The sequence below is a fragment of the Paramormyrops kingsleyae genome, chromosome 12, assembly GCF_048594095.1.
Source record: "Paramormyrops kingsleyae isolate MSU_618 chromosome 12, PKINGS_0.4, whole genome shotgun sequence".
Lineage (NCBI taxonomy): Eukaryota > Metazoa > Chordata > Actinopteri > Osteoglossiformes > Mormyridae > Paramormyrops > Paramormyrops kingsleyae.
Genome location: NC_132808.1, coordinates 26,404,474 through 26,422,330, shown reverse-complemented (window position 1 = coordinate 26,422,330; position 17,857 = coordinate 26,404,474). Strand labels below are relative to the sequence as shown.

General features: G+C 43.2%; 1 protein-coding gene across 3 annotated transcripts; it reads right to left on the bottom strand.

Moving 5' to 3' along the window:
* Positions 1–2,354: 2,354 nt before the first annotated feature.
* Positions 2,355–16,711, bottom strand: LOC111852136 (protein phosphatase Mn(2+)-dependent 1K-like). 3 transcript variants are annotated; one of them, XM_023827700.2, is made up of 7 exons: positions 16,573–16,711; positions 11,309–11,798; positions 10,104–10,204; positions 6,911–7,076; positions 6,627–6,771; positions 5,323–5,457; positions 2,355–5,240 (listed from the first exon to the last, which is right to left on the bottom strand). In XM_023827700.2, the coding sequence occupies exons 1-7, from the start codon at positions 16,688–16,690 to the stop codon at positions 5,109–5,111; spliced, it is 1,287 nt and encodes a 428-aa protein (XP_023683468.2). In that variant the 5' UTR covers positions 16,691–16,711; the 3' UTR covers positions 2,355–5,108. The 3 variants fall into 3 exon arrangements, with proteins under 3 accessions (XP_023683468.2, XP_072553907.1, XP_072553906.1); XM_072697806.1 differs by lacking the exon at positions 16,573–16,711 and adding an exon at positions 15,354–15,511; XM_072697805.1 differs by lacking the exon at positions 2,355–5,240 and having other exon boundaries at positions 5,323–5,578; positions 6,537–6,771.
* Positions 16,712–17,857: the final 1,146 nt, after the last annotated feature.

The window sequence follows — 17,857 nt, the reverse complement described above, 5'->3', positions numbered from 1 at the left end:
TTCTTCCCTGCTAGATATTCCATGGTCAACTGTAAGTGGTATTATTGCAAAGTAAAAATGTTTAGGAACAACAAAAAATCTTCCACGAAGTGACAGACCACGTTGCAGAGCGGGTCGTCGAGTGCTGAGGTGCATAATGTGTAAAAGTCACAAATGCTCTGTTGACTTAGTATCTGCAGAGTTTCAAACTTCCTCTGGCATTAACCCCAGGACAAAAAACTGTGCACTGGGAGCTTCGTGGAATGGGCTTCCATGGCCGAGCAGCTGCATGCAAACCTCACATCACCAAGCACGATGCCAAGCGTCGGATGGAGTGGAGTAAAGCACACTGCCACTGGACTCTGGAGCAGTGGAACCGTGTTCTGTGGAGTGACAAATCACATTTCTCTGTCTGGCAGTCTGATGGATGAGTCTGGGTTTGGCAGATGCCAGGAGAACGTTACCTGCCTGACTGCATTGTGCCAACTGTAAAGTTTGGTGAGGAGGGATAATGGTATGGGGGTGTTTTTCAGGGGTTGGGTTGGGCCCCTTAGTTCCAGGGAACTCTTAATGCTTCACCATGCCCAAAGACATTTTGGACAATTCTATGCTTTCAACTTTGTGGGAACATTTTGGGGAAGGCCCTTTGCTCTTCCAGCATGACTGTGCCCCAGTGCACAATACAAGGTCCATAAAGACATGGTTGGGTGAGTTTGGTGTGGAAGAACTTGACTGGCCCACACAAAGCCCTGACCTCAACCCCATCAAACACCTTTGGGATGAACTAGAACGCAGATTGTGCCTGTTGTCACAAATGCTCTACTGGATGGATGGACAAAAATTCCCACAGACAAACTCCAAAATCTTGTAGAAAGCCTTCCCAGAAGAGTGGCAGCTGTTATAGCTGCAAAGGGGGGGCAACTCCACATTGATGCCTATGGATTTAGAATGGGATGTCAGAAAGGTTCCTGTGGGTGTAATGGCCAGCTGTCCCAATACTTATGACACTGTACTGTTTGTTTCCACATTTCCAGAAAAAAAAAATCATCTATAAAATGTAACCCCGCCCCTCCACCCTACAGCTCTCCTGCTTACAGATATATAGTATACGGAGGGCTAAAGAGTGACTATTTAACATCCGTAAACATTGAAAGCATAATAATGTTTACTTTTCAGCTTTCAAAACAGGCTCTGGACCCTCCGCGCTCCTGAATATGACAAGCATGTATAGAAAACTAATGGACCTTCTATTAAACGTTTTTATTGCGCAGAAACTTTTTTCCGAAAAGGAGACAGATATTTATTACACCTTAAGCACACAGCCATCTTAAGGGGGGATCGATCTGAACGAAACAAGTGCAAGATAGTTGGGGGAAAAAGAGCTAAAGGTATACATTGTAAAACCCTACATCTGAAATGGTACACACCAGGCCTGGACTGGCTCTTTGCAATAAGGGGCATTTTCTGGCTGGGCGCATGGGTTTGTGCGCAACGCTAAAACAGAAGAACCCCACTAATTGAGAAGTGCATATAAAAATGTCACACAAACAAGATAACTGAGTGGGGTTATTTAGTTAGGCTAGGTCAGGGTTAATCTGATAAGCAGGGACGTGGTATGTGTGTCGTTTCGTGCCCTTTAAAGGACCAGCTCCACCGCGGATCGCCTGAATGTTCACAATCACCACACACCTGAGCACTGGTGACACAACCCTGAATCACGGCGTTCTTACTGGGGTGGCAATAAGCTAATATTTTGCCTATCGGGGGTCCCCATCGGTAGCATTTGCCGATCGCAAGCATATATATATAGCGTTATCCATGAACCTTATGACAACACGCCGCAAACCAATGTTTTTTTTTTTTTTAAATCCAGATTCCGTTTTTATTTCGTTGGCGAGAGAGGCAACTGGGGTGGCTTCCAATGTAATCTGACACTGGGTAATTTTTCAGGATTTGTTAGATCGTTGTTAATGTCAGTGCTGGCGTGCCATTATTTTCAGTGGCATGACTTCATATTGCCCCATAGCACCATCTACTGGCTACAATTGATACGTCTAAATATAGAAATGTATCTGTGCCTAGAGAGGCAATATTGAAGCTTGACACCTCCAGGGTCTGCTGTGCTTTGTAGAGTCTGCACGTACTCTAGTTTCCTCCTGCAGTGCAAAGACATGCAGGTTGGCGTCTGTAAATGGCCAGACTGGACTTGCATCCCATCCAGGGTGTCCCCCTGCCTCATTCCCTGTGCAATCTGGAAGAGGCTATAAAATCAAAGTGTGCAACCATTCAAGCAAATGAACAGAGCATGTGTAAGTACCACATTACAGCAAATAAATATATGTGTACTCGTAAAAATCATTAGTTTTTACCACCGATTCATTTAGGCATTGTTTATTTAGGCAAAATGTAACCCAACATTCAGAAAGTCCAGTGACATTATGCTACAATACAGAACCAGCATACGGAACTGCCACTTTATAATTACCGCAAATTTAATGCACATTATCAATGCATTTATCACATTATTGAGGAACAAAACAATAAACATGAAAATAGATTCACAAAATAATGTATTTGGAATACCTGTGCATTACTGGGGTTGGGTGATTTATGAATGAAACAGTACGAGTTTTTGTTATAATAACTGTGAGAAATAATGCAATCCAAAAGTGATACATTTTACAAGTAATGAACAGCATTCTCAGATTTTAAGAATCATAACAAATGGTATAAATATCATGGAATGCTTAATAATTACATTTCCTGTTTCGAGTGTCAGAAAATTTGCCAGCAAAAGCGACAACAATGACGATGATGAGTTTTAAAAAGCAGGACGGTTAAACAAACAAGATTTTGCATAAACAGGAAAACATCTATTTCTTAAAAACAGAAGCAAGTAGAATGTGCTGTGGTTCCCCGTTCTGTGGATTTCACATGACTATCCTGAACAGTATTACACCACGGTTTAACAGACAGCTGTCACACATCTGCTACTGGAAGACATGCTTTTTGTTCACTGTCGAATAGAAAGATGCAGCTCACTAAGCGGGATTCATTTTTAAAGGAATGAACCAAAAACACAAACTAATTAACTAACATTCCATGACCCATAAATAAAAATAAGCAGCTGCTTTTTTTTAAATTCCAATTATATTAATACTAAAATACAGTCACACAATAAAGCAGAAGTTCTGCTAGTTAAAAATCCTTCATGGACAAGGTCCGCTGGACAGCAGGGGGCAGCAGACCCCCCCCCCCCCCACAACACTGTCATCAACCCAGACGTGATGCAATCAGAAAGCTTCAGATATTTCCTGTTTGGTATGTAAATAGAAGCCGTGCTTGAATTGAATTGGTCCAGCACATCTTTGTTTTTCTCTTCAGAGTACTGGCACCTCTCAATATCTGCTGGTACTTAATAACAAGGGGAGTACTTGGCACCTGGCATTGAATACCAAGGGGAGTACATGCACCTGGTATTGAATACCAAGGGGAGTACATGCACCTGATATTGAATACCAAGGGGAGTACATGCACCTGGTACTTAATAACAAGGGGAGTACTGGCACTTGGTGCTGAATAACAAGGGAAGTACCGGCAGCTGGTATTGAATACCAAGGGGAGTACCGGCACCTGGTATTGAATACCAAGGGGAGTACCGGCACCTGGTATTGAATACCAAGGGGAGTACATGCACCTGGTTTTGAATACCAAGGGTAGTACATGCACCTGGTATTGAATACCAAGGGGAGTACATGCACCTGGTACTGAATAACAAGGGGAGTACCGGCACCCGGTGCTGAATAACAAGGGGAGTACCGGCACCCAGTGCTGAATAACAAGGGGAGTAACGGCACCCGATGCTGAATAACAAGGGGAGTACCGGCACCCGGTGCTGAATAACAAGGGGAGTACCGGCACCCGGTGCTGAATAACAAGGCGAGTACCGGCACCCGGTGCTGAATAACAAGGGGAGGCACCTGTTTTTCACTTCTCCAAGCACAGAATAGAAGGTTGTACGGCAGTTCTTTTCTTGAGTCTCACTGCCTTTTTTAAATTAATGTATTAATTGATTCATTATACAATTTTGTATAACATACTGTGCTTAACAGTTGGTGTCTTTCGACAGCTTTGCAGTTGCATTCCCAGTGGCTGACACTGGTGAAAAAGCTTTATTGCTGAGTGTCACATCAGCTGGCATGAAAGCACTGTGCCACTGGATGTACAGGACGGCCATGTAGTGATTGGCAACTCATGGTCTTCATATTGAGGTTCATTCTGAACAGTGTTACAAAGATACAAAAATACAAAAAATTATTTTTCTCATCAGGGAAGATAATTTATAATGAATAATAAAAAGAGGATTTGTAAAAGAAAACTTGTATACAACGCGTCCATTTAAATTAAGAGCGGCACATTTAAACCATGTTCGCGCCAAAGCTCCATGTGCTTGGATTATAAGATCTTGCTTGGACTTCTCATCACTTCCTGATTTCAGCAAGGTGGCTGGTTTATGGTTGCAAACTAGACAGATCTCAGCCCAGATGAAAAAGACGGGAGTCTGGACACCACTTTACACAGCCCAGAACCACGTTTAAATGTTCAGCACATACATGAGTGGGAACTTGACTGTCGTGCTAATGGCTGCATTTACTAACCTTCACATTTAGCTCTGATTGATCTAGTAAATCCATCCACCCATCTTGCAACCACACAACCTGCCTGCATGTCTTTGGACTGCAGGAGGAACTGGAGCACCTGGAGGTCACGTGGAGAACATACACACTCCACACACACAGAGCAGAGATGAGATTCGAACCCACAACCATATCTGCTGACCCCGACCCCCCCCAGTAGATTCATGTAAAATATATATATACTGACCTCCCACCAACACCAGATGTGCAAATTATGTGCAAAAAAGTGTTCCATGTTTGTAATAAAAGGCCTAAAATGACAGAAACCCGCCTGGCACTAAGCATTGCCGCGGTGTTTGTCCTGACAGTGCTGTAAAGAGGCTCACGCATGCCACTCCTCTCGCATTCCCCAAAGTGCTCTTCAGTGCACTTCCTCTAAGGCCCTGAGGGTGGCGGTATTGCACGTTTGTTTGCTAGCGGCCCGCCTGGCCCTCAGGCCCACCGGCCACTCGACATGAAGCTCCTGCTGAGTGAGTAGCTGGCGTCCGACGCCTTCTGCTTGCCCCAGGCACCAAAGGGCACAACCACGAGGGTGCTGTTATCCTCGGAGCCATACTGCTGTGCCTGCGGCATAGAACATGGTGCCAGTGAATTGAGGTACTGTCCCTACAGGCCCACCTCTGCCCTCACCCCGCCCGGCCCGTACCTGCTCCGCGATGACCTGGGCAGCCTCCCGTGGGTCTGGGCACTGGATGATCACGTCGCAGATCTCCTGGCTGTTCATGATGAAGTTGATTCCGTCAGTGGTCAACGCCAGGAAAGAGTCGTGGGCATGCTGCAGCTGGAACAGGGGGATCATTACCATGGAAACGTGACACAACCTACCTGATTCTAGGCTCCCTGACAAACTGTCACCTTGGGTCCCCTGTAATGTGGTGAGCCCCCTGCATCGGCCTGGGTACCTGTTAGAGCTTAGATCGGGCCCAAAAAATTAAACCCGACCCTACCCGAGCCCGTGCACCTTGTGTCCGAGCCCGACCCGGTCCGACACATTAACTGTAATTATGAGCCCGAGCCCGATTTAAACCCGACTATTTTTTAATACGTGAGCCGTTGTAACAGACGTTCTCAACTACAATTCTAAGTTGTTTGAACTACAGAAATTAGTTTAGATTTATCTTAATGAAAAATGCAACAAGGACGAAGTATGTAAACTGCATTGTTTGTTTATTCAGAATGGATTTTTGAGACACGTTTAGAAGAAAAGCACGTTTTCACTTATCCAGTTCGCTTGCTGCTGAAACCAGTTTGTGTGCTCGGCATCGAACTTTAAGTAAAGGGTTAAGAAAAAGGTTAAATCCTTCCGTAAGCAGCCAACGAGGTATGTGTTAATTAAGTTTTAGTTAAGTTTGTTGTATTTAGCCATGTAAATGTAAATGCTAACTGAGGTTCGTGTTAACTGTATATGAATTCTCTAAGCTGTCTTTATTGTTATTTATGTTTATATTTCATTTGAATTTCAATGTTTGTTAGCTAATATTGTAAGTAAATGTGCTTGATTTTGTGTTTCCGTATCTGTATTTAGTTCTCACGTCTGCCATGATGGCGATAATAACGAAGCCACTGTCTTTCGAATAAACCGTCGGCTCAGTTAAATGCAAAGGACTCTTGTGCTCGTGTCTTACGGGAGGGAGCTACATTTATAATTATGGCATAGCTCTCCACCCAATTAGGCTAATTAAGTAATGATTTAAAAAAAAAAAAAAACACACACAAATGCTTGATCATGGCCCCACCCGGCCCGGCCCGGCCCGGCCCGGCCCGAAGATAGTGGCAGGAAATATCGGCCCGACCCGGCCCACGGGTCGGGTCGGGTCGGGTCTGGGCTTGGGCTCGGGCAGAGAATCTAAACTCTAGTACCTGTGCCCTTCTAACACCCCCACCTCAGGACAGAAGCCTTACAGGGGTCAACATGAGTGCCCTGTTTCCTCCCCTCCCTCTGACACTCACGGTGACCCTCTTGGTCTCAGGTTCGGCGATCACGCCCCTGGTCTTGAGGTCAAAGTCCCCAATGCTGCGGGTCATGGCCAGCCGGCCGTTGACGTTGGCCTGTCCTAAGCTGTTCCAGGTCACAAAGCCGCCGCTCTTCTTAATCCTGCAGGACATGCATGTGAGCAGAATGACAATGAACAACACTGTAATAATATTTCTATCAATGTCCTTTGTGCTACTAGTGCTGTAGGTAGATTATAACAGATTTTAAAAAGAAATTCCCCCCCCATCTACCACTGCACCTCTCCTTCTCGTCCTTCCTCTCGGGGGTGTGATCCACCGTCAGCCGCTGTGCCTTCCCCCTGCGGCAGAGCAGGGCGCGGCTGTCCCCTACGCTGGCCACCACAAGCTCCACACTGTCCCTCAGCAAAGCCACCGTGGCCGTGGATCCGGAGGTCTGCAGGGAGGCTGCGAGATGCGGAGACACCTGGAGTCACATTGGGTCATGCACTGCCCGCCTTCAACTACCACATACAGACAGGTAAACAACCATGCATGCAGTGTCATAAACCATATATACAGCCATGTCCAAGTAGTTTGGACCACAAGTCAGGAATACTCCTGGGATGGAATACCAAGCAAATGCAGGGAACATGCAGATAGACAAACAGGCAGACAGACATGCATACACACCTTTGTATTCATCTTTGTGGTGACATTCATTTATATGCAATTTAGGGTTAGGGATTTCATTTTTGGCATTTGGCAGTCGCCCTTAGCCAGAGACTAGCTATCAGGGGTAGATCTAGGGATGACCTAGGGTGACCATGGCCACTCCCATAAATAAAACTGGCCCCAGATGGCCACCACAATCGTGCCACTGCTTGCTGCGCAATTATATGTGCTGTTATAATAATAATATGTGCAGAAAACACGCACTCCCACACACATAGCACTTTTCCACAGACAAAGAATCAGTTCCGTTCTGATTTGTGAACCTATCTTTGACTGGTTCTAAGTGTTTCCACTAAAATAAAAACATGTTCAAAACCAAAAAAACAGTGACTGTTGAGAACCAAGAATAGTTGTACCCTGAATGGGAACATGACAAAATCACGAGTGGGTGTGTACTATTCTGCTTACAGGAGCGAAACAAATGGATGTGCCTGTAAAATCTTTAAAACTCATTGTCTGGTCCCCAAAAGAAACAAAGTTTTGGCTTCGATTTGGACATCAACCAAATTCCAAAACAAATATGAAAGCACTACTAGGAAAAGTAAAACACTTACAAGCACCACTGATGGTGCTGCTGAAACAAACATTGGTGGAAATGCAGGCTGGTTCCTGGTTGGCTCCTGGTTCTGAACAGAACTGGTTCATGAACCAGAACGGAACCGGTTCTTTGTCAGTGGAAAAGCACTAAAAGTTCCAAACTCCAAGCTGCAGATCCATCCATACTGATTACTGCCCTGTGCAGTCATTCATTCCCAACATGGAGGGGAGCGGCCTGGTCTGGAAAAGGGGCCTTGGTGTAACATCAATGCAAACAGGCCTGTTTACGGGGGCCACATATACACATGCTCACATGCTCCAACAGGAAAAGGTTGCAATATCACTTTGAAGATGGCAGTAATAACCAGTTATTAGGGACTTATGGATAAGAGATTAAAGTGCTCAGTTATTCATGGGTGAGAAATGTCATGTGCAGTTAGTACATCTGCCTGGCCTACAGCATGTGGTCTGTGCTGCCGAAACATTTGTGCTACAGGTAACTCCCGCCATATCTGCTGGGACTTCCAGAGGCTTCTATGCTGGCATGCCATCTGAGGCAGGTAGTGTGTCATGTGTCTCTGATAGTCCAAACCTCCGCGGCACCTGGCTTCACCCATAACACCCTGACAGTGGAGGAGAGTCACGCAGTTTAATGATGGACTGAAGCTATGTTCAGACACCCAGGTCCTAAATGAGTGCGTAGTAACATTAAAAACACTGAGCGATGATGTTAAATGCTACCCCACTATGCAAGGGTGTGGTAGAGCATAGCTATTCAGATGCAGCTGAGGGACTTCTCTGTGTCTAATGTCATGATAAACCTCTATATTCCCACCGTGGCTATTGCTGTGAAAGAGGAAGGCACGGAACAGTACAGAAGGTATGATAAATACCATGTGCACAATGTCCCATGGCTCAGGTATCATATTCTGTCATCTGATGGGTTAATATCTTTAGTGCTCTTTCAATGAAATGACTGGATTGCAAGTGACTATATTAACAGGAAGGGATTCGTAAATAATGAACGAGATAGTGTATTGATCATGGGAAAACATTTTAAATAAATAAAATGCATTAATGTTAATTTGGTGATTATAAGACTTTTCGTACAGTAAATGTTCTGTATAATTAACATGTATAACATAAATAATGTATAATTTAACACAGAGATGTGTGACACATTTCCCTACAAAATGCTGAATGGTACAGGTGAGATGCATTTACAGGGCTTTTATTAAAATGCAGCAATCACACCGGTGCCATCATTCTGCAAACCGCAGAAGACCCAGTGCAAGTCTAGCTTGCTGTGCTCAGTTCTGTTCTGTGACTTAAATGCAGCACTGTGATGAAAGGTGGGATGAAACAATCAAGTAGATTCACAATGACCAAGCACACTAGCTGTACATAAACACAGTCTGAACATGTACCCAGGCACTGAAAATGTAGTGTTTGTGTGTGTGTGTGTGTGTTTGTGTGTGAGAGAGAGAGAAAGAGAGAGAGAGAGAGAGAAAGGGAGGATGAGGAACCTTCCATAGTCCGGAGAAGGAAGCGCTGCACTCTATCACCATGGATAATATTTAGCAGTTCGCCACCGACTGAGGCCGATCATTAAAATGTCCAGAGCCTGCAACACTAGAGGCTGCAAGTTGGGTCTGCAGTGGTTCTGGATAACACACAAACACGTGGGACTGTATGCATGGCGTCGGCCAGACAGTATCAACAGAGAGAAAGACCATCCGGGAGTAACATCTGGGAATAACATCTGGGAGTAACATCCGGGAGTAACATCCGGGAGTAACATCCGGGAGTAACATCCGAGAGTAACATCCGAGAGTAACAATGAGCGGAAACTAGCAGATTGGAATTTCTGACTGACAGCCAGTCAAGCAGGGTCAGGGCTACCCTTTGGCTCGTCCTGCCACAGGCAGACCTACTGGGCTCTCTGCTGACCTTAGACTGCATGTATCTGCCCTTCATGCAGTTTACTTTAAAATACAGCTATTTTGTCTATGTTTCTTCTCTTCAGTTAAAAGGTAAATCAGAACTTATGGGAGGTACCAATGGCAGAATTACACACTACACATATCCTAGTGTAATACTAAAGAGTAGTATGTTTAGAGATCAGTTACAAAACTAAAAACTGCAAACTATGTGAATAAAAGTATAAATGGATGCTGAGGCACAATCACTTGGGGCTGTGGGGTTTTACCTTCTAGCACTTACCGTTCCCAGATGCATTCAAATGCATTTCAAACGCCTTGTCTACTTCTAGAAAAGCTTTGGTAAGCACCAGTTCCAGGTTCTGCTCCTCATGGACCAGGTCTCTGTAGGCGGGCCATAGCAGCATGTTATACACAGCCGTACATACGCTAAGTGAGATACACATAGCACTTTACATTGCTGTACATACTCAAAGTGAGGCACACCCAGTAGGCGTACATACACAGCTGTACGTACTCAAAATGAGGGGCACATTATTAACAGCCAAATGACATATTAACATTCATGTGACGTCATATTGCCAAAAGCATAAGGCCAGCTTAAGTGAGGCATACAGCAGACTGTACTCAGTCATACGTTACTTAGTAACAGGAAATAACAGGAAATGCATGCGTTAATAACAGGAAGTGCACATGTTAATAACAGGTATTACCAAGAAGTGTATGTTAATACAAGGAAACACATGCATAAATAACAAGAAGTGCACATGTTAATAAGGAGAAATTAGCATTAATAATAGGCAGTGCACGTGTTAATAACAGGAAACACATGCATTAATAACAGGAAACGCATGCATTAATAACAGGAAACGCATGCATTAATAACAGGAAACGCATGCATTAATAACAGGAAACGCATGCATTAATAACAGGAGGTGCACATGTTAATAAGGAGAAATTAGCATTAATAATAGGCAGTGCACGTGTTAATAACAGGAAACGCATGCATTAATAACAGGAAACGCATGCATTAATAACAGGAAGTGCACATGTTAATAAGGAGAAATTAGCATTAATAATAGGCAGTGCACGTGTTAATAACAAGAAACGCATGCATTAATAACAGGAAACGCATGCATTAATAACAGGAAACGCATGCATTAATAACAGGAGGTGCACGTTAATAAGGAGAAATTAGCATTAATAATAGGCAGTGCACGTGTTAATAACAGGAAACGCATGCATTAATAACAGGAAGTGCAAATGTTAGATATTATCAGGAAGTGCACATGTTAATAACAGGAAACACATGTATCAATAATAAGAAGTGCACATGTTAATAATAGTGATTATAAGGAAGTGCACATGTTAATAAGAAGAAATGCACATTAACAGGATGTAAGAACAGTGTACATGTTAATTACAGAAAGTGCATGTGCTAAAAACAGGAAATGCGCGCAAATAAAAGGAAGGCCTGGCATCACCTACTTTATGTACGTCTCCATGTGCTTATGGCAGAAATCAGCCGCCTGTGGTCCGCCGTGGCCGTCGAATACAGCAAAGTAAAGGATGCTGCCGTTGACTTGGCTGACCTGAAAGCGGTCCTCGTTCTCCTTGCGCTGGCCGATGTGGGAAGCACAGCCCACTTTGGACAGGCTCACCTTGGGGATGGGCTTCCCATAGCGGATGCTGGGGGGCAGCAGAATGGGCTCATCAATGCGATTGTCCCAGATGCCGAAGGAATCCCAGGTGGTGGGGCGGCCGCTGCTGTCCGGGTCGAAGCGGGAGCTGCTGAGCACTCTGGGGGACGTGTGGAGGCAGCGGCGGCCTTGCTGCAGGAGCCCCAGGCGCAGCCCGCAGGCCCCAGCCAGGCTCAGCCGAGTCGCCATGCACATGGCGCCGCCACGGCACGGGCCGGACGCGGGGAAGTGGGCTGTCTGCTGGCCCAGGCGCAGTCCTACTCTCCTGTAACCTGGAGCTGGAAAAACAAAGGCCAGACCATGAGGTTTAGGGAAGGAGTCACAACAGCATTCATTATAGTTTTCTTCTGCTACAATTTTCAATCTATGGCTGAGACACAGTAATGCAGAGCCAACCACTGTGCGGGGGAGTGAGCTAGTGGCAGCTCCAGGGATTATGCAAGGCAGCTCGCTTGCTCTCTCTCTGTTTCTCTCTCTCTCTCTCCCCCTCCCTCCCTTCCTCTCTCCCTTCCTCTCTCTTGCACACATAGTACTATAAATCCCAATGCATCATTTACTTTGTCTACTGTCTACATTATTTTTTAAAGTCACATATCCTTTTTTATATATTTTTTAAGTGAGGTGATGTTTTTCAGTTCCTGCTTGGCTCATATCCCTTTATTCATAGAGGGTAGGACTGGACGATATGGCAAAAATTTATATCACGATATATTTCTTAATTTTGGTCGATACGATATAATTCCGATATCGATATGGACAATATTAAAAAGCCTCAGGAAAAAACTGCCGAGGACACGCACAATGGTTGTCTGCAAACTGAATTTGCAAAGTCTATAATACCTCCAGGATCCTCCTATTAAAATTATATAATTTTTTTTTTAAATAAAAACAGTACAAAAAAAAAAGGTTCACTTTTTATTTGTATTTAGCCTTTACAAACAAGAAATGTGAAATAAACTATCAAATAAATAAAACTCTCAGACTCAGCTCATTAACAATAATATATTTCCATTTAAACTAGAACAGGCTGATTATTCATATACAGTCGAACCTGGTTATGTCGCCGGCCTAGGGGGTTGCCAAAAAGCGTCGAGATAACCGATGATCGAGATAACCGAAAACCAATATGGCAGCAATATATTAGCATGTGCTTGAAATGTATTTATGTGCGTTAATAACTGAGAATGTACATGCACGGGTTTTTGGCATTGCCACGATTTGTTTGACGCGATCGGCATGCTATAAATATGTACATACATCGGGGCCGGTTCTAGACATGCATATATGAGGGGGCAGACAGAAATGTGAAGGGGGCACATGGTGGCGACAAAGGCGGGAAAGGGGTGGGGTGGTGCTCTGGATAACTGTTTTTGTCATGTAATTGGATTGCACTTTGTCAGGCCTCTACCCTAAGACCTGTCCAACTTGGGTGTCCCACCTGAAGGCTAAGCTTCTGCTGGTGTAGCTTTTAGGGTCACTGAGGCACGCAAAGCCCCTGACCACAGTAAGGTGGCAATCCCTCAGGGGGAAAACTGAAAAGTAAAACAAAAAATAAAATAAAATATTCCTCATCAGATTAAAAACAAGACATTTACCTTAATTGGATGGCCTATATCAAACATATTTGAACCCAACAAAACACTTTTCACTATTGCCAATATTACCAAAACTAAAAAGGGTAGGCTAAGTTATGAAAAAGAAAAAAATCAATTCACCGAGTCTTGAAATATAAAACTGAAAAATAGGATCGGTCAGGGTTCATTTCACTACATGTTGTACTTGTTATAACTATGTATGTGACGAATAAAGAATCTTGAAATCACAACGAACAAGTCGCTCAATGAGAATGAATGACGTAACCGACTAGCTAAGCTGCTTCTAGCGCCAAGGTGGTTCAAATGGTACGATCCACACTAGGGGTGTCTAAAATCGTTTTACATAAAATTTTCCTACAAGGTGAGGTTATCTTAAAAAAAAAAAAAAACAACAAGAAAAATGTTAATACCCCCCCCAAACTGCTATTTTTGTCACAGTACAGTTACAGTACCCCCCGATCAAGACCCCCCCAAATAGACAAAAATAATTCGAACCATGATCTCACGAGTCGCTATGATTTTGATGAGAGAGATTGCCGTTTCCTCTAAACCTTCCGCAATCACGCAGCTCATTTCGCTTTGCCCTGCCTACTGAGAAACTGGCTCATTTGCATACTAACAGTGATTGGATGTTTAGCTGGGGGGAGGGTGAGTGGGGGATCTGCCGAGTGCTGCGTGAGCCCGCGCACAAACAGAACGCGGAGGGAAAGAGCGAACAAGAAGTGAAACTTATCATCTCGTTTGTGCCTTTTTCAGTGGATTTTTCAGCTACTGTAGTAAATCTTGTCCATATTCAGTTTGTGGGTAATTATTATTTTCTTCCTCAACTTTTAAAAGTTTGATTTAAGGGGGCAGGACGTTTGCTTAAGGGGGCGTTGCCCCAGCGTAGAGCCGGCCCCGACATACATGTTGGCTAACAAAAGGCATACCACCAACTAACAGCAGAGATTTACCAGTATACAATAAAAACCACCGTCGTTTCTTGATACAAACCTTTAATTATATTCTCCAACATTGAAAACACAAAGATCGCTCACAAAATCACAAAAAACCTGCGGGGTGTACTGTAGTTCGTTTTTACAAAAAGCTAACCAGTGTCATTTCGCTCTGACACAGCTCTGAAAAGTATCATACACGTGGTTACTATGGTTTCTTTACAAAGTCTAAAATGCTTTGTTGCTTTTGCTTTTAACAGTCTGCTTGAAAACAAATGCTTCAATATTATTTATGCTGTCTAAAAAAGTTTTACCTGGATCACGTTTCACAGCTGCGTTGTTCAGCAAATTACCATGCGAATGCAATTTGAATACTGTTTAGCACTTGTGATACATTTTTAAAAGCCGGTGAATATATATAGTATTCAAATGTATATCGAAATATGGGAAATGTGTTTAAAAATCGTATCACCGTTATCGAAAAAAATTCTATCGCGATATATATTGATATCGAATTATTGTCCAGCCCTAATAGAGGGATACATTAATCCTTTAAGAGCAGTGTGATCCATTTGGCACCAAAAGTGTGTATAAATGCACCCAAGCCTGCTGGAATGAGGTGAGCTTTTCTCCATATTTTATAATGATGTTTACAAGCAGGTTTTTACTGACAACGTGCTTATGGGGCACCGTTTGTAAAGTTACTAAACATTGTTGTACTTGCACTTTTTCAACATTTAGTACAATTTCATGACATTTAGCTAGAAGTCAAGCGTGTTGTGGATCATCAGATTTTTTTGCTGTGTAGATTATTTTCAAAACTGTTTATCATATGTAAATATAAATGTATGTCTATATATAAATATTGAATGTAAATGTAAATATAAATGTAGACGCTAAATGTTGAGAACATATGCAAATTCGCCATCCATCTGCATAGAAATGGGCGGTAACGACAAAAGCGCGTCAAAAGGGTCTGGCTGCAGAGCGTATGTACAGTACTGTAATACATGTATGTATGTATGTATGTAACAGTGGTTATATAGAATAAGGGAACACGCACACTGTGTGCGTGTGCACGCGTTAGCGAGTTATGATGGTTGCACAATCAATTTTTCCTTGGAATAACAGCGGAAAAAATAAACTAGCATGGTCTGAACATCAGTGCTCTCGCTACTCTACCACAACCACGATGCTAATAACCAACAAAGGCCAGCCAAACAACATATATATGCGCATGTTAACACGATTAAGAATATTTCATATCGTTCATAACTGGCAAGACTGTAACTCGAAAACGTACCATTTTTACACCTTATTAGCACTAACTTGGCAATTAGGAAACGATTTCTCCGTTGACTTCCTGTTGTGGCTGAGCGTGCACATGACGTCAATGGCTGCGTGCAGATGGCTAGAGTGCACGTTCTGAGCGGCTGCAGCCAGACCCTTTTGCCATTTTGACTTAGCGCGCTTTCGTCGTTACCGCCCATTTCTATGCAGATGGGAGTCGCGAATTTGCATACGTTCTCAACATTTAGAGTCTACATTTAGCATTTATATTTATATTTACATTTATTATTGTTTCACATTTAACATTTAGATATAAGTTAACATTTAAGATTTATATTTAACATGTACATTTACATTTAAGTTTTACATTTAACAGATATAAGTTAATATTTAAGATTTATATTTAGCATTTATGTTTACATTTAACTTTTATTTACATTTACATTTAATATTTATATATAGACATACCATTTATATTTACATATGATAAACAATTTTGAAAATAATCTATACAGCAAAAAAATCTGATGATCTACAACACCATTGACTTCTAGCTAAATGTCATGAAATTGTACTAAATGTTGAAAACGTGCAAGTACAACAATGTTTAGTAACTTTACAAACGGCGCCCCATACGTGACCGTAAGCATGTACATTTCACTGACGCAGACCGTGTCCCCTATGACCTGCTGCCAGGCACAAGTCAGATAAACATCAGGTGACCGAAAAAGGTCCCCTTCATAACACGCATTTGACACAGCTTCATACATCCGAAACATTAGAGATGAGGCAACTACTAATACGAGACGATGCGATGCACAATAATATAATACGCGATTCAATATAGTACATACGCAGAGACACTTTATAGAGTCACACATAGTACTATAAATCCCAATTGCACGGCTCCAAACAGTTGAGGTTTGCTTGTGGCTGTGGATTTTTGCATTGAACACTGGACTGAGCCTACCCAAGCTGCGCCGAGCCGCTTATCTAACCGGCTGCCGTAAAGCATTAAGGCGGGATGGCCTGTCATCATTAGGCACGGCCTCGTTATTCCGTAACGTGTAACATTGCAGTCCGGTATTTCTGTTGGCTCGCCTGCATACGGCTTTATTTACCAGGCTATTATAAAGCCATGGCTTAAAATAATCCATATCTCGCTGACCGTCGAGTCTCTGAGCTCTGCGTTATAAAATAAGAAACTCCAGCAGTGCGTGGTATTATCTTACCGTATCTGTTGAGGAAAAAGACCTGTTTGATGTTAAAACGCCCCGGCAAGGTAGCATTAATTAACAGCGTTTCCTTATATTCGTGGCGCGTCCCTGCGCTCCAGAGGCAGCTATACATACAAACCTCTGGGGGCTCGACCAGAACCGCCCACTGGCGTCACCACCCACCAATCGCAAGCCGAGAAACTCTATCGCGCAGCCAACGGGAGACCGGGATCAGGTGGGCGTGTTTGTTTTGGTCAAGGCGCCTGTGACAGGTTTTGGAAACTGAAAGAGACGTGACTGTGCTATGTTAATGATTACAAAACGAATCATATAAAGCAAACCCTTTACAGAGAAAACCGCAAGGCAGACATTAATCACATTCATCAGTCACATTTCCTTTTAGACTGCAAATAGCACAGCAGAACTTAAAATACATAATAAAACAGAAAAACACTCTATTCAGATATCGAATGTATTCACCCCGTGGGATTTTATACCCAGACTGAAAGACCCAGATATGTGAAATCTTTCCGTCTGGCATCCCGTATGAGAAGTATGTATATTTATTTATAGTAACCAGAAACTCATTGGATTAATGGATAGAAATATATGGATGGTGTGGCAATCTGGTGATGGATTGGCAGCACTATCTTGATTACCTGTCTTTTCCATTAAAAATATTTTATTGTTATTTACAATATTACAAATATTATTCAGCTATATATGTGGGGAGTGTGTGTGGCTCGGTGAGTTACAGTGGTGTCCCTGTGCTCAGAAGGTCCTTGGTTCAAGTCCTAGAGTTATGAGTGATGTCATTGGGCCCTTGAGCAAGGCCCGGAAGTCCCAGTTCCTTCAGAGACTACCGGGCCTGTCCTTCAGAGCATTACTCCCCTGCATCAGGATCCACCTCGGCCTAGTCTGTCAGCTCCCTGTTTGACCAGCCTGTCCACTTTTGCTGTGTTTCGTAAGTTTAACACCCTTTTGTGTCTGTAGTATGATCTCTGGCTGCCCGAGCCGCCGTTGGCTGCAGGGGCTCAGTGGGCCCTTAAACTTCCATCGTGGCTTTATTGGTGGCCAGAGGCTTGATCTCAATTATGTTGATTATTTTATTTATCGGGTCCCTCAGTGTTCTGTGCTTTGGTTTATAATTCTTTGGTTTATGTGTTTCCCTTTGTTCTTAATTTTCCCCAATTTTACCTAATTTTGTTACCATGTCTTGCTTCACCTAATTCCCAGTTGTTACTGTTGTGTTGATTAATTACCCGCAAATGTTTCTTTCTACCCTCAGTATCAGTGTACA